Source organism: Tympanuchus pallidicinctus, unplaced genomic scaffold (assembly GCF_026119805.1).
Source record: "Tympanuchus pallidicinctus isolate F22 unplaced genomic scaffold, pur_lepc_1.0 scaffold54, whole genome shotgun sequence".
NCBI lineage: Eukaryota > Metazoa > Chordata > Aves > Galliformes > Phasianidae > Tympanuchus > Tympanuchus pallidicinctus.
The window spans coordinates 325533-345621 of record NW_026294774.1 but is presented as its reverse complement, the minus strand read 5'-3'; the positions used below and the strand labels follow the sequence as shown (position 1 = coordinate 345621).

The window sequence follows — 20089 nt, the reverse complement described above, 5'->3', positions numbered from 1 at the left end:
GCCCATTCCTACCTCTGTGCACTTGAATTTCTACTAGAGAAAGCTGCCTGTTTGCTGGACAAGTGCATTATTCATGTCTGCAGAGAAGCATGGAAATTTCAGCTGGTGCAATCCTTTGGGAGAAGAGGGGCTGAAAGCACATGAGGAGTTTGTGCATGTAACTGCAGACTGAGAAACGTACAGTTCAGGACTCTTATAGCTGTGTTCATATTTCACATCTCCTTTCAGATCTCTGCCTCCAACTCATTCTCCTTCCCTAAGGACAGGTATGGGAAAATCCCTGCCTTGTCTCTCCTCTTGCAAAGTGCCCTTGGAGACACTCTGGGAGCGCTGAAGCTGTGATCCCCATGCCCCCAGCAGCAGAAGGCTCCTGCCCTGCCCTGCCCTGCCCTGCCCTGCCGAGGGGCTCCTTCCCCCCACACATCTCCCCGCAGCGCCCTGGGCAGCTCCCCAGGCAGGCTGAGCACCGAGCCTGGCAGGCGGCAGAGTCATAGCCTGCAGTGAGACTGACCTTGTCAGAGGCTGTCAGCGATGCTCCTCCAGTGAGCTCACAGCCTGCTCACACCATACACATCCTACAAGCTCTCTCTCCTTTCTCTGCTCTCCTCCTGTCACCTGCAGGCTGTGCTGTGTAGAAGAGCTGCTCCTGGGCACAGCCGTCTCTCTGCAGCACTGCCCACTTTTATGAGCTCCCTGTGTCCCAGCAGCCCGGCCCAGCTCTCCAGCAGAAGATGTCATTTTCTCTTCCTCACTGCTCTCCCTGGGGATGTCCTTAGGTCTCTGCATTGGCAGCTCCTGATAGACAACAGGGTCATCTCTGCACAACGTACTTTGAAGTCAGATGAATTAATCACCAGTACACAGACTGATTCCTGCAGCATTTTTTGTCCTAGCAGACTGTGTGTGCCTAGCAAAGCTGCAAATGCCCCATCTGGTGTCATGGTTTTACGATCCTTGTTATTGGTACTCCACATCATAACATCATGTAAAGCACAGGGAATTAAGGAGTAAATACTCCAGGTCTGTGGACGGACAACTTTCTGGATACCTGGCTCTCAGGAGAGAAGAACTGCATACCCAGAGGACTCTGAGTTCAGAGGGGAAGATCAGTCATGGCAGGAAGTCCCAGGATCTCTCCCTTGCTCGCTGCCCTGCAGTGTGTGGCTTCGCTCCCCAGCCGTGCGCCTGCAGTTCAAAGCAAGGCTTTTGGTTTCAGACGCTCGCTCTCTCATTTTATATGATTTATTACCCTAAATTTCAATTTTAGTTTATAATATTGTGTTATCTTTTATCTTGCATTCCAATACCATATTTAGTAAAATTACGTTTCCTCCTTAGATTGTTGCCGCTGATTTGTTATTATTATTGTTGTTGTTATTGTTATTATCATTCATACTTTAATTTTTGACCAGTAGGACTGCAGGCCTGCTGCCCTCTGTCAGGGGCACAGATTGCTCTAGATAACTCCGTGACAAGGCAACACACTCAGTCATACGGTCTGCTTTTAGGGCAGATGTGTGGAGCCAAAAGTTGGACTTAATGATCCTTATGGGTCCCTTCCATTGCGGGATATGCCAGGATTCTATGATAGCAGGTACAAGCACAGTGATGTTGAAGTCACTGTGCTGTCACAGTGGATAGGAGTTCAGCAATGCCACAGTGGTGTATCAGAAATGCGGAGAGCAGTGATGTCAGAATTACTGAGTTGTGGCAGTGGTCAGTATTACAGTGATGTCAGAGTCACTGCACTGTAAAGGAGAGACAAACTCAGTGATTTCAGCTCCACTGTGCTGTCACAGCTGATATGAGCACAGTGGGGTTGCAGTTGTTGTTCTGTGACAGTGGGAAGGAACATCATAATGTCAGGGTCACTGTGCTGTCACAGTGGGAAGGAGCAGAGTGATGGCAGATCCACTGTTCTGTCACAGCAGGCAGCAGTGCAGTGATGGTGCATCAATTCAGATTAGAATCATAGAATCACAGAATCATAACATTGCATGGTCAGAAATGTCCTGTAAGATCATCGAGTCCAACCGTCCTCCCATCATCATTACTACCACAAGCACTAAACCAGATCTCACAGCTCCTCGTCCTGACATCTGTTGAACGCTGCCAGGGACGGAGCCTCCGCAACCTCCTGAGCAGCCATTCAGTGCCTGACCACTCTCTGAGAGAACAAGTTCTTCCTTATGTCTAAGCTAAAGCTCCTCTGGTACAACTTGTGGCCACTTCCTCGGGTCCTGTTTGTTGCCTGGCAGAAGAGGCCAAACCCCTCCTCATCACAGCCTGCCTTTAGGATGTGGGAGAGTGCAAGGAGGTCTCCCCTGAGCCTCGTCTTCTCCAGTCTGAACAATCCCAGCTCTCTCAGCTACTCCTCATAAGACCTGTGCTCCAGACCCCTCACCAGCTTTGTTGCCCTTCTCTGGACAAGTTTCAGGGTCTTTCTTGTAGTGAGGGGCCCAAAACTGAACACAGAACTTGAGGTGTGACCTCACCAGTGCTGAGTACAGGGGGGTGATGTCCTCCCAGCTCCTGCTGGCCACACTATTTCTAATGCAGGCCAGGATGCCGTTTTCCCTAACGGCCACCTGGGCATGCTGTCTGCTCACATTCAGCCAAGCATCAACCAACACCCCCAGGTCCCTTTGCTCTTCACAGTCATCCAGCCACTCATCCCCAAGCCTGTAGTGCTGCATGGGTTTATTGTGGAAAAAGTGCAGGATGTGAAAGGAGCTCTGCATGTGGGTTAGTATCACACGTGGCATCGTCAGAGCCAAACTTCCCAGTGAGGAAGTGGTGCCTTCACCTCGGCCCTGAGAGATCTGAAGTTCAAAGTTTCATTGGGATTGACTGCTTGTTCAGAGTGGTCCCTTCTCACATCCCACATCCTGGATGAGACACACTGCCCACATGGGACTTGGGCCTCACGGCATCCTTGCACCCCATGCAGAGTCTGGGAGCTGCTGTCCCCTTCTCTTTCAGGAAGGGCCCTGAGCCAGCATGAGGGACAGGATCTCCCTGCCAAGGCTCTGGGGATCAGGGCTTGGCCTTTCTGCTTCACAAGACAAAGGAGGCTTTTCTCAGCATCACAGCCACCATCCCAGTGCCTTGGTCTGCCTGCAATCGTGGCTTCCAATTATCTGCTCTAACAAGTCCCTGGGGAAGCTTGCTTGTGAATGGCCCTCAGAGGGGCCCATTAATACTCCAAGAAACTTCACCGTTCCTTCTGACTTTGTCTCCTTGAGCACTTTGTGCAATCTTCTCTTCTCTCTGCACTGGAGGTTGATGGACTGAGCAGCAAATGCCCCCTGGGGCCCATTACAACCCACAGAAGCCTCCTGTGCCTTGTGCCTTCCTGTCTTTTTTTATGTGTTGAGAACTTGTACAGCAAACTGGAGAGGTGTCTGGAGTGACCTTAATGAGGAAGAATCCAACCGACATTCATTTGCTATTTATATATAGTTGTGTTTAAGCAAGGATTTTAATCAGCACTTGGCAACTGATATTGATCCAGGATGTTCCCTTATGAACTTTTCTCTGTCACTGTGTGCACAAAATTACTCCTCAACATCCCCACCTCATTTCTACTCCCGTTGGCCCCATGGGACTTGCATTAGTTTTCCTACCATCACTCTTCTCCTCTGCAGTCATCTGCTCAGTTTTAAACACCCTTTGCACCAACTTCCCCCAGCTTTCCTCAGAGAATCAGCTGCACATGGGCAATGAAAGATTGCTCTTTTTTTTTTTTTTTTTTTTTTTGCCAACAAACTGAAGGAAATGTGATGCATTTGAATGGACAGTAGAACACAGTGATCAACTGCATGCCTTGTCCAAGATGCATCTAATGAGGCTTGTCTTTCACAGAGCGTATTTGTACAAAAAATGAGTTAGGCAGAGATAGGAATGGATAAACATAATCACAGTTAAGGGGCAGATCAAAGAGTCCATCAGATTTTGTAGAGATGGAGCAAATTCCAGTAATCTTCCTAAAGGTCACAAATCAGGCAGATAGTTGGGAGATATCGGAGTGAAGAAAGAGCGAGGGATGGGGAAATCTGGAGAGCAGTGGGAAGAGCATGTGTCCAGATGGCCTGCTGAAAACATGCCCTGAACCACGGTCATTGATTTAGGAGAGCTGGAGACACCTGGAGGATGAGGGACATCAAATACGCAGCAGGGTGGAGCAGCGGTGGATGCTGGGCATTGGTCACAGGGCATTGGCACTGGCACCACTGTCTGTTCCTGTACCTGAAGGCATCTGTGTCCTGCAAACAGAGTGCTGGAAAACATTGCATTTAAGAAGAAATAAAAATGTAAATAGAGACAAAGTGTCCTCCAAGACTGGTGTTTTCAACCTAAAAAGAGAGAGGACTCATGAGAATACTTCCAGTTGAGAAGTGTGTTAGCATATTTTCATTGATTTCTATCTTTGTCTTCAAACCATGGTTTCATTTTTTCTGACATTAATGAACATCTTTCACATTCTTCATAATTAAAATAAGATCAATTTGTGTCTTGCACGGAGCCCGGTACCCTCAGAATTTCTTTGCTCAGAACTGCAGTCTCTCAGTCATTGCAATGACTGAGTCACACTCTGGTACTGAGCTCTTTTTCCCTCAGACCTTTTTAGATGGTCACACACAGCACAGGATGCTTCATGCCCTACATGTCCTTCATGTCAGGTACCTACACTGACCCTAGCATTCCTTGTGCTGTGTGTGTATTTCTACAAGCCTTTACCATCTTTGATATGCTTGGGCAGATTCAGCTGGGTTTGAGCTTTGGCCTTCTTAAACACAACTCAGCAGGCACACTAGGACACCTCTCTGCATTGCTCCCAGCTGACCACTTCTTGTTTACACTTCCTACGTGCTTTCTTTCTGTACTGTACACCGCAGACACTTGAAGAAGTCAAGGTGTGCTCTCCTGAAGCCCAAAGGTGTGACTTTGTCCTCTGTACTCCACTCCTCAGCTCCACAATCCCATGGCCACTGCAGCCCAGGTTCTCTTTGATCTTCACATTCCCCACCAGCCCTTCCTTGCTGGTGATTATGAGATGCACCAGAGCACCTCTCCTCTTTGCTTCCTCCATGGCTTGGTCCAGAAGCTGCCAGCTGTGCTCTCCAGGGATCTTCTGGATGGTGCATGCCCTGCCCTGCTGTCCCTGCAGCAGATGTTACTGCAAAAAAAGTACTAAATGGGAACAAGGGCTGACAACATCAGGATCCCATCACTCCTGTGCCTCTGTGGGGAGCTGAATCCCATTTCAGCCATAGGGTTTCCAACTAGGGATGAAATGCCTGAACTGTCTCAGCTGGATCACTGCTAGGGGAAGTCCAGCCCTCCCTGTCCTTGCCTATGTGTCCCATTTGCTACAGCAAACACTCTCTGGTAGGACTAACCATATGTCTGGAATTATTCAAGGTTCACTGGAATTTTGGTGGTTAATTCAGCAGATTTCAAAGAACAATCATGATGCTGTTGTCTTTCAGAAGCTGTTGGCCATGGAGACCCAGGGACATCTCAGAGGAGATCAGTGGGGAAGATAGAAATGACATCATCTGCTGCTGGGCTGTTCTGGGCTCCTGGGACACAGGGAGCTCCTACAAGTGGGCAGGGCTGCAGGGAGACAGCTCTGACTAGGAGCAGCTCCCGTGTGCTGTGCATCAGTGCCAGGGGCACGTTCTGCAGGTGGCATAGAGATAGAAGAGAAAGGAGAGAGGGATTACAGGATGTGAGGGATGTGAGCAGGCTGCGACTTCACTGCAGGAGCATTGCTTTCAGCCACGGACACGGTAAGTCTCTCACTGTAGGTAATGCAAACACTTTTCCAACAGGGGTCACCAAATCTGGCACATCTGGTTGCAGATCAGGCCGCATACACTCTGTGCTTCTTTATCCTGGAATAAGAGCTGTTCCTGCTGAGGGCTTCCCTGCTGCAGCGTCAGAGCACAGCCCTGACGGCACATCAAGAGAGAACCCTGAAGTGCATTTTACCTCTCTACTTTCCTTTAACATATTTATATTCTTTCAACAAACCCTGGAAGTTCTCGAATTCGAAATAGGAATGCAGAGCATTTGGGCTGGTGTCTGTATGCTCAGTCAGGGAAATGAGAGGAAAACAGCCCCCAGGATGAAAATCTGCAGACCACAGAGATATGATCAGGGGATTACCCCCTTCAGTAGATAAAAGACCTTCCTCTGAGCAAGATCCCACCTAGAAACACCTCTGCTCACATGACCATGGGATTTGCTGCATGATCCACCTCCTGTGCAGGCAGAGCTCCAGCAGAGCAGAGCAGCAGCTCCCCAGGCACGTGTCCAGCACCCTCTGCAGTGCACAGGGGCTGAGAGCGACTGCCTGGGGCTGTGGGCAACGCAGTCTGTGAGGCTGGAAAGGAGCTGGCTTTCCCTTCATGAGATGCCATCATGAGGACACATCTCCCTGAGGAGATGTGAGAAGAGGAAATCTCTTCAGAGCTGTGAGCTGACCTTCAGGATGAAAATTTTTCCCGTGGTCAGGAGAACAAAGTACAGGGAAGAAGCAGAGACATGCAATATGCAAATGCTATAGGGTTGGTGAAATCAGTGTTAGGTGTCATTTGCAAGATGTGTGGTGATGAGTCAGTGCTGGAGTACATTGAGAAAGGGTGAATGCACAGTGATGGGCTGTGCACTCCTGTTTTCTGAGCTGGGTCTGACTTCAGAATTCTATAGGAATGCAATCGTCTTACATCTGCAAAGTATGCAAGCTCAGAGCAATTGGAAAGAAACCTAGTAAGCAACCCTGTGCTAAGCAGCAGTGAATCCCTTTTCCTCTCACATCTTACAGCTGTTCAGACTTCAGCAAGCACTCCTTAGGCATGGTGAGCAGGATGAGAATTTTTGGGAAAAAGCGATCCCTAGAACTTCTAGTTTTGACCCACATATTTTTGGCATTACAGTTCAGATGCCAACCAGCACTGCTGCATTAGAAGTGACTTTATCTGATACATTCTGAAAAGAAAGCCTGACCGCACACCATCACCATGTTCCCATGTTCCCACCGGAACAAGTGTGCTTCACGGAGATAAAAAGTGCACAGTCCCTCATGGCAAACTCAACCTCATGAAATGTAAATCACTTCATGGAGCTGAATGAACACTCCCCACACAGAAAGACTTGTCCTTGATTTTTTTCCTCCTTGAACAGGTCCTGGTGCCTGGAAGAACAAAATGCCCAACAGCAGCTCCATCAGCCAGTTCCTCCTCCTGGCGTTGGCAGACACGCGGCAGCTGCAGCTCCTGCACTTCTGGCTCTTGCTGGGCATCTACCTGGCTGCCCTCCTGGGCAACGGCCTCATCAGCACAGCCGTAGCCTGCCACCACCGCCTGCACACCCCCATGTACTTCTTCCTGCTCAACCTCGCCCTCCTCGACCTGGGCTGCATCTCCACCACTCTCCCCAAAGCCATGGCCAATGCCCTCTGGGACACCAGGCACATCTCCTACTCAGCATGTGCTGCACAGGTTTTCTTTTTACTTTTCTTCTTTTGTGTAGAGTATTCCATCCTCATCATCATGTGCTATGACCGCTACGTTGCCATCTGCAAGCCCCTGCACTACGGGACCTTGATGGACAGCAGAGCTTGTGCCACCATGGCAGCAGCTGCCTGGGGCACTGGGCTTCTCTATTCCCTGCTGCACACTGTCAGTACATTTTCACTGCCTCTCTGCCATGGCAATGCTGTGGATCAGTTCTTCTGTGAAATCCCCCAGATCCTCAAGCTCACTTGCTCAGAATTCTACCTTAGGGAATTTGGACTTATCATGGCTGGTGTTCTTGTCTTATTTGGGTGCTTTGTATTCATTGTGCTGTCCTATGTGCAGATCTTCAGGGCCGTGCTGAGGATGCCCTCTGAGCAGGGACAGCACAAAGCCTTCTCCACGTGCCTCCCTCACTTGGCTGTGGTCTCCCTCTTTGTCACCACTCTGATGTTTGCCTATCTGAAGCCCCCCTCCATCTCTTCCCCATCCCTGGACCTGGTGGTGTCATTTCTGTACTCGGTGGTGCCTCCAACACTGAACCCCCTCATCTACAGCATGAGGAATCAGGAGCTCAAGGGTGCCCTCAGGAAAGTACTCTATTATGCATTGTTTGCCCATCAAAACGATGTTCATCATACCCTCAAGACTGCAAAAAAGTTAGGAAAAGTGTGATTTATTTTATGTGATGTTTCCATTTTTTCTTCCTATTTTTTTGTCATAGCTATAATGAACTTAATTCCAATTAAATGATATTCATCATCAGTCTTTATGTTTACCTATTTTTAATTCCCTGTCTTGAACCTATTGTACTTAAGGAACCAGGTTCAATGAATAGATAAAGAAATCAGCAGAGGATCATTTGTTTTGCCTCCCATCTAGTCTGGATCATCAGCAGAAGCTCATGATCTAAGACACAAATGGCACAAGGAGCAGCAGTGTCCCCTGAGGGATGTCCGTCACTGACTAGAGGGACTTTCTGCTGCCTTTGAGTTATGCTGAGGCTTCCCTGGAGCCACGGCCTTGGGCAGCAACAGGACGTGGTCTTTTCAGTGCTGCACTCGTTATGTTCCCAACTGTTCTCTTGTGTCCTTGCATTTGTGTCAGCTCTCAGTTCTGGTGCAATTGATGACAGCGCTGTTGCTCTGCGGCGCTGTTGTCTCTGTGGCGGCATCCCTGTGGCTGCAGGCAGGCAGGCAGTGTGCAGCACTGCTCCTCAGCTGGCCTCCCTGCTGAGACCAGAACAAGAAGGGGCTGCTCAGGGCAAGGCCAGAGGACTGAACACCCCTTCCAAATCTGTGCCAGGAATACAGCCAAGGAGTTGCCCTCGGGAAAGTCCTCTTGCTTTCCAGGGGTTCTGCATGGTTCAGAGTCCCAGGGTGATCAGTGAGGACCAAAGGACAGACGAGAGCTCCCTTCTTGGTTGTACATGGCCCACCAAAACATAACTGGTCTTGAACATGACTGTGCGGGACTGTCCCTGCTGCTGTGGGACTGATGGCAGACACTGTCCTGGAGAGGAATCTGGAGCAGCCTGGAAACGCCAGGGGATCTCCGGGGACAGTGTAAGAGACAGTGTAAGTGTAAGGCAAAGAATAATTCCTTGCGCAATGACAGACCATTGATCCAAAGAAACAGGGGAACCTGAGGAGCCCACAGGCAAAGGAGGGCTCTGCAGTGGTGCTGCTGAGCCAGCAGGGCAGATGGAGAGGGACTCAGCAGTAGAGATCCCATCCAGCTGGGACTGCCTCTCACCCTGAGCAGCACAGGGTCAGCCCGGTGTCCCAGGGCACCACAGCTCCCTCGCCCTGCAGAGCAGCTCCACCAGCTCAGGTCCTGCAGGGAGCACGGGGAGGGAAGCTGGAGGGAACAGGGAGCTGCTGTCAGGCCAGCACGGACACACTTTAGTTATTTGAGTCACAATCGAGTGCTTTTTGCTCTCCACCTCTGTAGCAGATAAATTTTACATACCCTTCCTCTGAGGACTGACCTGATGGTCATTTCACACTGCTCCTTTTTAACTTCCATAGTCTGGTGGGACATTTTGCCAATGTGATGGGTTTCACCACCTGTACTTGAGTCTTTCAGGCTGAGTTTGACACTGATGACCCAAAATGGTTCATGGATGTTTGTGTTCATTGAGAAGAAATCAGAGTTTCTTGGCTTGCCAGTGGCCATCACAGCACTGGGTCACCCCCAGGGATCCACTGATTTGCCTGGGGAGCATTGAGTGTGCTGAGTTGAGCTGCAACTGCAGGGACAAAAACAACATTGGCAGAGTACTGCCCTGAGATCCTCATTCCAAATTCTATCTGCAGCTTCCAGAGGGCTCTGCTCTCCTGCAGGTCCTCTCGGAAAGCTGCCTGTCCAAGACAGGACATCTGGGACCTCTGGAGATAGCATGGGATGCTTGGGATCACACAGTGGAGTTTGCTCCTTATCATTTATCCTTCAGTTAGTATCTGTTTTCTATTAATATTTATCATTTCCTACCTACTTATGTAAAGTACTTATTCTTTTGGGAAGGTGAACCATACTGGTGAGATATGGCTGAGGAGTGTGTTCTGTTGTTGGGGAAATTGTGTCATCCTTTACTGTTGTTTGTTTTAAAGCAGGAAGCAACAACCTGTGCCTGCGTGCAGACAGTTCTGTAAGGAAAGCAGGTAAAGGAATGGTGTAAAGGAACTGTACCATCCAGCTGCAGACTCCAGTGGAGAATTCTGATGTAGGGAAAAGTGATGCAAGTGCCAGGTGCATACAGCAGACACGTCAGGCCTGGGGAGGTGAGCAGTCAGGTTGTCTGTACTGTGTGAGACCTCAAGCAATTGCTTCTGCCTAGGCAGATTTCCTTAGGAGACTCTCTGGATCAACATCCATTTGAAATCTCCTTCCTTTACTACATTATGAAACCTCTCCAACTTCAAGGACATTATGGAACAGATATGGCTCATTGCAAATTTCTGTACTACAGAGAGACCCATGGTACATTTGATGCTGGGTCTATGAACCTCAGGTACTGAGAGGAGAAAGTTAATTGGATTGACAAGTTGAAGTATCTTGGAGTACTGTGGCCAATAAGGGACATTACCAACACAGCCTCCCTTGGACTTGTTAGAGCCGGTAATTGGAGGCAATGATTACATTTACATAAGGTATTGTGCTGAGAAATCTCTTGGTTTGCTTGATGAAGGAGAAGGGCCAAGGCCTGACATCCAGACACTGGACAGGAGATTCACCGTATCGGAGGGAATGAGCTCAGGGCTCGTCCTGGGGTTGGTGTGGTGGTGCAGATTGCACTCCATGTGAAGGACAACAGTGTGACACCTGCCAGCCTCTGCACAGGGATGCAAGGCAGCAGTGAGGCCCCATTACCATAAGCATAATAAATCTCCTCACAAAGAATAAGCAAGGGGACAAAAAACCTTACTGATGTTGCAGCCTTTCATCGTCACCAGCACCCACTGCCTTCTCCTCTGCAGGCTTTCCTATGCTGTTCCAGCCCAGCCCCTGTTTCCCTGTGGTCTGCAGACACCCACCTCTCCTCTGCACCCTGCTCTGACCCTGGCACTACAATCATTTCACTGATGTCTCTTAGGCCTCTCTGAATGGCCCTTGAAACACAGAGGCATGGAGTGATCCCTCAGCATGGTCCCACATCATAACACTTCCAGTGACATTTCTTCCTCCTCATGCCCAGTCTCTGGCTTTCAAGCCGCACTGTGAGGGAGCGTTTTTCTCCCTTGGCACATTTCTGCTACCAACTCCATCGTGTTGGAAATCATTTCCTCATGGAAACGCCACCCATCAGCTTTCTTGTGCCATTGAGAAGAAGGAACCTCACCATCATCTTCCAAGGCACCTGCCAGCTTCATGGACAGACACTTTCAAGTCATGTCCCTCCTGCTATCCAGTTGGTACTCACACAGAAGAGCCATCACAATCCCTCACACAAACCTCCTTCTTGCTCTATGGCCCTACCAGGTGCTCAGGCACAGAGGATCCCACAGGCAACACGTCAACCTGGCACTTTCTGTCGGCCTCTCAGGGACACTGCAGATGTGATCCTGTATGCACAGACCCCAGTCAGAAGGCAAGGGATGGCCCATCAGCTATTGCAGGCTGAAGTCACCACACAGTTGCATTAACAGCCGTGTGCTTCCTGCTGGATTATGGGTTTGTGAGAACAACTGACCCAACAGCTCCAGAAATGCCTCTCAGGAAAGAAGACAGACAAAGTCATTGCATGCCCTTTGTTTTGATAAGGTTCACAGAGAGCCCGGTTCCTCATGTACAGTGTGTCTGGGTTACACTACATAGGTACAAGCTGGATAGGAATGGATAGGCATAATGAAGATTCAGTGAAAGAGTTTAGAATACATAAAACAGAAAACAAAACATTCAAAAAATAACACTTAACAAATGAATACATAAACCAAAAAAAAGACAGCGTGGTTAAGTCAAAATCTGAATTACAAGTCACGCATAGAAATAGATGGGCAGTTCATTGTTTTCAAAGCACATTTGGCCATTAGTTTCCACAGAGAATTCCTCAGCTCCTTATTCCTCATGCTGTAGATAAGGGGGTTCATTACCGGAGGTACCACTGAGTACAGAAATGACACCACCAAATCCAGGGATGGGGAAGAGATGGAGTGGGGCTTGAGGTAAGCAACCATGGCAGTGCTGAGAAACAGGGAAACCACAGCCAGGTGAGGGAGGCACGTGGAGAAGGCTTTGTGCCGTCCCTGCTCAGAGGGCATCCTCAGCACGGCGCTGAAGATCTGCACATAGGAGAAAAGAATGAAAGCAAAACACCCAAAACAAAGAACTATACTAGCCACAAGAAGCCTAATTTCCATAACAAGGCCCAGTTTCGAACAGGAGAGCTTAAGGATCTGGGGGATTTCACAGAAGAACTGATCCACAGCATTGCCTTGGCACAGTGATTGAGAAAATGTGTTGGCAGTGTGCAGCAGAGCAAAGAGAGCCCCAGTGCCCCAGGCAGCTGCTGCCATGGTGGCACAAGCTCTAATGCTTAAAAGGGTTTCATAGTGCAGGGGCTTGCAGATGGCAACATAGCGATCATAGGACATGATGGTGAGAAGGAAATATTCTGCTGATAACAGGAACAAAAAGAAAAAGACCTGTGCAGCACATGCTGAGTAGGAGATGTGCCTGGTGTCCCAGAGGGCATTGGCCATGGCTTTGGGGAGAGTGGTGGAGATGCAGCCCAGGTCGAGGAGGGCGAGGTTGAGCAGGAAGAAGTACATGGGGGTGTGCAGGCGGTGGTGGCAGGCTACGGCTGTGCTGATGAGGCCGTTGCCCAGGAGGGGCTCTGAGAGAGCACTAATGTTAAAGAGTCCCACTTGCCGGAGTCATCAATATCATAAGGAGAAGAGAGAAGTCCCTTCTTTTCAAGAAAAGAGGACCGTGGCCACCTCCTTCTTACAAGGGGCGGTTTTTCTGCAGTAAGTCTTACATGCACGGGCTAATACCTTAATGATGGATTCCACTGTCGCCCAGGGAGATCAAACCCTCCGTGACCTTCCACTGCTCTTCCACTGTGGGCTTAAACTGCTCCAGGGGTGATCAGCCCCTCCAGCCTTCCGCAGCCTCACTGCCGCAGGGTCCTGCGTCCGCCACGCAGCTGACTGTCGCCAAAGCGTAATCAGGAACGGACCCAACCGTTCCTCACACGGGGCACCACTTGTTGCAGTTTCTCACGGCGACTTAAGTTGCGGTCCATCCCACCCGCAGTGGCCTGACAGCCTCAGGCCCAGCACCCGATCGAGTCGGTCCCGCGCCAGGCCTGATCCATTCGTTTGCTATTCAGCACACCAAAATGATGAGCGGCAAAATGCAGCTTATTGCAAGCAACACACTCTTCTTATAGCTCTCCCTTATATCACAGTGCTACCAATCACCCTTGCTACGGTTATCTATGCCCAATAGACATGTGGCATGTCTTGTCTTGCCATGTCTCATCATGGTTTCTCATGAGTCAAGGAGCCCCCGCAGAGCCTGACGACTTTCACAGCCCCCCTTTTACGTATTCTGCTAAGCACACAAGGGGCCCCCGCAGATCCTATTACGCCTGGTGACCTTGACAGCCCCCGCTTTACGTATTTTGTTGACTACATCTCTAACTTCCATATTTTGTTAACTGCACCTTCCTGACCTCACAGTTTATTAGTTGCTCTGGGCGACTTGGAATTGTGGGTGCCAGAGACAGGTGGGAAATGTTGGTGCAAGGCAGATGTACTGTTGGTGAAAGAAGAGGTGATCAGGGAATACCTGAGCCAACAGGATCCCGTGCTGGAAGAGGCTGACAAGTATTGTAGGATTTTTGAATGGTTTGGATCGAAGGACCCTAAAGCCCATCCAGTTCCATCTCCCTTGCTGTGTGCAGGGCTGTCACACAGTAGATCAGGATGCCTGGGGCCCTTGACATTTCGAACATCTCCAGGGATTGAGCTGCTCTGTCTTCCCTGAGCTATTTGTTCCATACCAGCTCCATGTCTCACATCATGGAATGTTATGATCTACGGAATGTTAGAAATTCCTTCCAAATGTCTAAGGTAAATCTCTCTTTTCGTTTATTATCATTCATCCTTGTCCTATGATTCAGAAATGCTGTAAGAAGTCAGTCTCCATCTTTTTATTTGAACAAGGCATTGGCTAGAAGATGTGGGAAGGCATAATGCAGATTAGTGCCTCCACATTTCAGATCCCCAGAACGAGGAAGATGTCTGCAAGTGGGAGATGATAAAAATGTGTTAACACTTCTCAACTTCAAATATTCTCATGTCTCCTCTCTCTTTTGAAGTTGAAAACACTCATATTTCAGGGGATGTTTTGTATTTATTTATTTAATTACTTATTTATTCTAAAAAGACAGTGTTTTTCAGAACTCTGCTTGCAGGACAGAAACACCTTCAGGTACAGGGACACAGACAGTGGTGCCAGTGCCAATGCCCTGTGACCAATGCCCAGCGTCCACTGCTGCTCCACTCTGCTGCGTATTTGATGTCCCCCATCCTCCAGGTGTCTCCATCCCTCCTAAATAAGTGACTATGATTCAGACCATGTTTTCAGCAGGCTCTTTTTATCTGGACACATACTCTTCCCACTGCTCTCCAGATTTCCCTATCCTTTGTTCTTTGTTCACTCAGATACATCCCAACTACCTGCTGATCTGTGAGCTCAAGGGAGATTATTGGAACTTGCTCCATCACTCCCAAGAATGATGTATGCAGAGTCTGAAGCACAGATTCAGATGTGAATGATCCATGTTGTTTTTTACAAGTACTCACATCACTTATATACATTCACAAGTTTTCTTTTCCAAGCTTTCCCATCCACCCCTACAACTTTCCCATCCACCTTTACATGTCAGCAGAGCACTCTACAGAACACTTTTCAACCATTCACATGGGCACTTATCCTATCAGAGCCATCAGACGTTCTTTCTTCTTCTAGAGGTGTCCTTAGTTCTCATGCTGTTTATCTTGCTCGACAGCTTCTACTCTGAACAGTTTTTCTTGTATTCCCACAGTGGTCCCAGCAAAGCAGCAGCCCTGACTTGAAGGCAGTGAGGTGCAGAAGCCCACTGAGTAGTGAGGGGCAGCCTCCAAGGAAATTTGGGCTGCTGCTCCATTTGGCAGCTGGGCTCTTGGCCCCTGAATCCGTCCTGCGTGAGGGGGTTTCTCTTCCAGCTCTGGAGGAGAAGGGAAGAAAAGTGAGCTGAGAGAAATAAATGTCTGCTGTCCTTTTCATTGTGTTTATGCACATGTACCTACATAGTTCTGCAGGCACTTGAGATGTCTGGGTACATACATACTTAACTATAATAACATAATTAAGTATAATAACTGTATTTAAAAAGTAATGCAAGTTTTAAGAAATAACAAACATTACATGTAACAAAATGCTGTTCTAATATTTCCTGCTACAGTTGGGAATTTCCCAGAGTTTCCTCAGGGCATCCCTGAGCTCCTGGTTCCTCACACCATAGATAAATGGATTCACCGTGGGAGGTACCACCGAGTACAGAAATGACACCACCAGGTCCAGAGATGGGGAAGAGATGGAGTGGGACTTGAGGTAAGCAACCATGGCAGTGCTGAGAAACAGGGAAACCACAGCCAGGTGAGGGAGGCACGTGGAGAAGGCTTTGTGCCGTTCCTGCCCAGAGGGCATCCTCAGCACGGCCCTGAAGATCTGCACATAGGACATAACTATGAACACAAAACAACCAAGGATTAAACAAACACTAAAATAGATATTCACAGTTTCCCTGAGGAAGTCTGATTTTGAGCAGGAGAGTTTGAGGATCTGGGCTACTTCACAGAAGAACTGGTCAATGGCATTGTGTTGGCAAAGTGGTATTGAAAAGGTACTGGCAGTGTGCAGGAGGGAATAGAGAAGCCCAGTGCCCCAGGCAGCTGCTGCCATGGTGGCACAAGCTCTGCTGTCCATCAAGGTCCCATAGTGCAGGGGCTTGCAGATGGCAACGTAGCGGTCATAGGACATGATGGTGAGAATGCAATATTCAGCTGAGATGAAAAAGAGAAAGAAAAAGATCTGTGCAGCACATCCAGCGTAGGAGATGTGCCTGGTGTCCCAGAGGGCATTGGCCATGGCTTTGGGGAGAGTGGTGGAGATGCAGCCCAGGTCGAGGAGGGCGAGGTTGAGCAGGAAGAAGTACATGGGGGTGTGCAGGCGGTGGTGGCAGGCTACGGCTGTGCTGATGAGGCCGTTGCCCAGGAGGGCAGCCAGGTAGATGCCCAGCAAGAGCCAGAAGTGCAGGAGCTGCAGCTGCCGCGTGTCTGCCAACGCCAGGAGGAGGAACTGGCTGATGGAGCTGCTGTTGGGCATCTGCAGTTCCTGCTGGGCCTGGAGTCCTGTGCAGAGTGCAGGAGATAATGACAGAAGTCAAGATAACTTGCAGAGAACCTCCTCCTGCTATACTTTGAATTTTTTTGTTTCCTGTTTAAAATGTTCATTTAACTCCATAACGGGAGTTTATTTTCATGAGCTTCACAATTCCTTAAGGATTTGCAGTATATGTAGCTCTTACTTTGCTCTCTTTTTCCAAATCATATCCCAGGCTGCTAGATATTTTCCTCATAGGAGCTGTTTCCAGAAATCTCATCTTTACCCTGTCTGCACTCAGAGACCTCACCCCTAATCTGTGCACCTAAATTTCTGCTGGAGAAAGCTGCCTGGTTGCAGGAAAAGTGCATTACTCATGTCTGCAAAAAATGATGATAATTTCAGCTGGTGCTCTCCTTTGGGAGCAAAGAGGCTGAAAGCATTTAAGGAGATTGCACACATAACAGCAGATAGAGAAATTCAATTCAGGATTCTCTGAGATGTGTTCTTATTTCAAAGATCCTTTATGCCTCCAACTTTTCCACTTTCCCTACAAAAAAGAAAAGGAAATTTCCTGCCTTGTCACTCCTCTCGCAAAGTGCACCTGGAAACACTCTGGCATGCAGTGAATCAGTGCTCCAGCCCTCAGCTGGAGCAGGTTTTTATCCAAAATAAAGAAATATGGAGTGCCTTCAGACTGACCTGCAATGGGCTTTCGCAGATTTAGTGATTCCTGTATTAAAGCCACTACGCTGTCTGCAATGAGAGACTTACCTGGTCAAGGGCTGTGACAAATGCTCCTCCAGTGAGCTCACAGCCTAACGTGCCACACAGCCTGTCAGCTCTCTTCCTTATTTCCTCTACCTGTCTCTTGTAGACCATGCCCAGAGTCTTGCTGTGTGCTGCACAGGAGCTGCTCCTTTGCACTGCTGTGTCCCTGCAGCACTGCCCACTTGTAGGAGCTCCCTGTGTCCCTGGAGCCTGGCCCAGCTCAGCAGCAGATGATGTCATTTCTATTCCACCCACTGATCTCCCCTGACACGTCCCTGGGTCTTCATGGCCAACAGCTCCTGAAAGACTTCAGTGTCATTATAGTACTTCTACATCTGCTGAATTAATCACCAAACGTCCAGTGGACAGTGACTGATTCCAGACATATGGTCAGTCCTACCAGAGAGTGTTTGCTGAAACAAAAAGGGCACACAGACAAGGACAGTGGAATTTCCCTGAGGCAGTGAGGCATCTCATCCCTAGATGGAAACCCAAAGGTTGAAATGGGATTCAGCACCCCATGGACACAAAGGAATTTCAGGGATTCCTCTGGTTCAGTTCAGATGTGCACAAGGAGTTGCCTGCATGTGAGCTCCTGCTCTGAGTCCTTGGTCCTTCAAGGGGAGTCAGTTGCTCACACACAGACCCTGGGTGATGACCAAGGTGCCTGGGGTGCTGCTGGATGTGTGCCAGTGCTTGTGAAGTATGTGGGAAATCCCTGAGAGAGCCACCTCCTTCCTGAGCATCAGCTGACGGACAGAGAGGGGATAGAGCTATTCTCAGCCATCCTAAATGACAACAGACTCCTGAATTTAGGGCACCCAAGTTTACCTTCTTTACCCGTCCCCATGGTGCGTGTGGAGTTATACAGCTGACTAAATGGTTGAGCTCACAAAAGAAGAGCCAGATCTTTCTCTGTTCACCATCTACTCAATATTTTGGAGCTCCAGGCACTGCAGAGCTGGCACACATCTTCATATTTCAACTGATGAAATCTCAGTGTTCTATGGGCACACACGTGAATGGCATCAGAAGCAGCCGAGTGCCATGCCAGTTCCCTAGGTGCTCCAGCACACACAGATGCTGCTGGCAAATGCAGCACACGGCCTTCAGGAAAGCCATGCCCTAGGAGTGTCCGTGCTGCTGGGACAACTCCGAGCCTCACAGTGGGTCTAATGCCTGTGTGCCACCTTCTGAACACAAATACCGTAGATGTGTTATGCAGCCATGCTAGGCACAATGGTGCTTGTTTCTTTATGTGCTTTTACAGTAATGAGAACACCAACACATGCAGAGCTAGAAATCTTTGTTCAATTGCAGGCCTGAGCTCTTGTTTGGACCACAGGGACACGGTTAAAGGGCTTCCACAACTGAACTGAAGCACAACGGGTTACAGAGTCTTAGTGATGGATGAGTGAGGAGACAAGGAAAGGTGACTGCACTCTGGGAGAGTGCACTGAATTTCTCCTGGGGATGGCAGAGCAGCCAGGTCAGAGCAAATGGTAATGGCAATCAAAGGAGACCAGCAGTGTCTGTTCCTGGCTTCCTGATCAGAAAGTGGAAGGTGCCCTCTGCAGACAGATGGGAGCCTCATCTTGTCAGGCCATTTAGAGGCCATTTTCACTGCAGTATCTGCTGCAGGGACAGCACAGCAGGGCATGCACCATGCAGGAGATCCCTGGAGAGCACAGATGGCAGCTTATTGAGCAAGCCTTAGAGGAATCCAAGAGGAGAGGTGCTCCACTGGATCCCAAACATACTGAAAAGGAAGGGCTGATGGGGAAGGTGAATGTGAAGATGAAAGTGAACCTGTGCTGCAGTGGCCATGGGATGGTGGAGCTGAGGAGTCTGAAGGAGGATAAAAGACAAGCTCACAACCCTGGGCTTCAGAAGAGCACACCTTGGCTTCTTCAGTTCTCTGTGACATGCAGTACAGCAGGGAAAGGCTTTGAGGGGAATGGGGTCAAAAAATGGGCTTACAATATAGGGATCATGGCTTCCAAGCAGAATAAGTCCTTTCCAAGGAAAAGGAAGCCAAATATAAATGTCAGAATTCCTGCATGACTGGGAATGGATTGCATTGCTCTCACCCAAACACAGAAAGGAAGCGTGCAGGAAGTGGAAACAAGAAGAGGTCACCTGGCAGCAATGCAGAGACTTTGTCCAGTGTTCCTGCTGAGATGAGTTCAGGAACATCAGAGTTCAACCGCAATTGAATGAGCTCAGGCATATCACAGGCAAGGAGGGCTTGTAGAAATACAATGTAGTCTACAAAAGGAAGGCTAGGGAGAATGTGGGCCCAGCATAGAATGGGGCAGGGAACCTGGTGAGACAGGACATGGAAAAGTCTCTGATACTCATTTCCTTCCTCATGGTTTATTAGTTGGTCTGGGCTTCTTGGAATCCTGGATGCCAGAGACAGGTGGGAAATGTTGGTGCAAGGCAGATGTACTGTTGGTGGAAGAAGAGGTGATCAGGGAATAGCTGAGCCAACAGGATCCCTTGTTGGAAGAGGCTGACAAGTATTGTAGGATTTTTGAACGGTTTGGGTTGGAAGGATCTTAAAGCCCATCCAGTTCCATCTCCCTTGCTGTGTGCAGGGCTGTCACACAGTAGATGAGGATGCCTGGGGCCTTTGACATCTTCAATATCTCCAGGGATGAGGCAGCCCCATCTTCTCTGGGCTGCCTGTTCCATACCAACTCCATGCCTCACATCATGATCTGTGGAATGCAACGAGGAAGGCTAAAGCCTGCCTGGAATTAAATCTGGTGAAGGGGATAAAGGATAATAAAAAAGGCTTTTTTTAAGTATGTTAACAGTAAAAGGAAGAGTAGGGAGAATGTGGCTCCCCTGCTAAGTGACGGGGGTGTTCTGATAACAGGGGATGCTGAGAAGGCAGAGATACTGAATGCCTTCTT

At 49.0% G+C, this 20089-nt stretch overlaps 5 protein-coding genes, 1 long non-coding RNA gene and 1 pseudogene across 10 annotated transcripts in view; 3 read left to right on the top strand and 4 right to left on the bottom strand.

Annotated features, from left to right (window-relative positions):
* Positions 1-20089, top strand: part of LOC128091903 (olfactory receptor 14J1-like) — a 335467-nt gene that overhangs the window by 162997 nt on the left and 152381 nt on the right. The gene's annotated exons all lie outside the window — the stretch shown is intronic.
* The window catches only part of LOC128091882 (olfactory receptor 14J1-like), a 148651-nt pseudogene that overhangs the window by 4144 nt on the left and 124418 nt on the right, over positions 1-20089 (bottom strand).
* The window catches only part of LOC128091909 (uncharacterized), a 233459-nt gene that overhangs the window by 124009 nt on the left and 89361 nt on the right, over positions 1-20089 (top strand). The window lies entirely within an intron of this gene.
* Positions 1-20089, bottom strand: part of LOC128091878 (olfactory receptor 14C36-like) — a 112862-nt gene that overhangs the window by 37122 nt on the left and 55651 nt on the right. The window lies entirely within an intron of this gene.
* LOC128091870 (olfactory receptor 14C36-like) lies at positions 5176-8236 on the top strand. The gene has a single exon (XM_052705274.1). It carries the CDS (start codon positions 7215-7217, stop codon positions 8196-8198), a length of 984 nt encoding a protein of 327 aa, XP_052561234.1. The 5' UTR covers positions 5176-7214; the 3' UTR covers positions 8199-8236.
* On the bottom strand, positions 11986-12847 carry LOC128091898 (olfactory receptor 14A16-like). Its single transcript, XM_052705304.1, has one exon. It carries the CDS (start codon positions 12791-12793, stop codon positions 11993-11995), a length of 801 nt encoding a protein of 266 aa, XP_052561264.1. The 5' UTR covers positions 12794-12847; the 3' UTR covers positions 11986-11992.
* On the bottom strand, positions 15459-16406 carry LOC128091889 (olfactory receptor 14C36-like). Its single transcript, XM_052705294.1, has one exon. It carries the CDS (start codon positions 16398-16400, stop codon positions 15459-15461), a length of 942 nt encoding a protein of 313 aa, XP_052561254.1. The 5' UTR covers positions 16401-16406.

Coding starts and splice junctions, on each gene's coding strand:
- LOC128091870 (XM_052705274.1), top strand. CDS start 7,215: ATGCCCAACAGCAGCTCCATCAGCCAGTTCCTCCTCCTGGCGTTGGCA.
- LOC128091898 (XM_052705304.1), bottom strand. CDS start 12,793: ATGTACTTCTTCCTGCTCAACCTCGCCCTCCTCGACCTGGGCTGCATC.
- LOC128091889 (XM_052705294.1), bottom strand. CDS start 16,400: ATGCCCAACAGCAGCTCCATCAGCCAGTTCCTCCTCCTGGCGTTGGCA.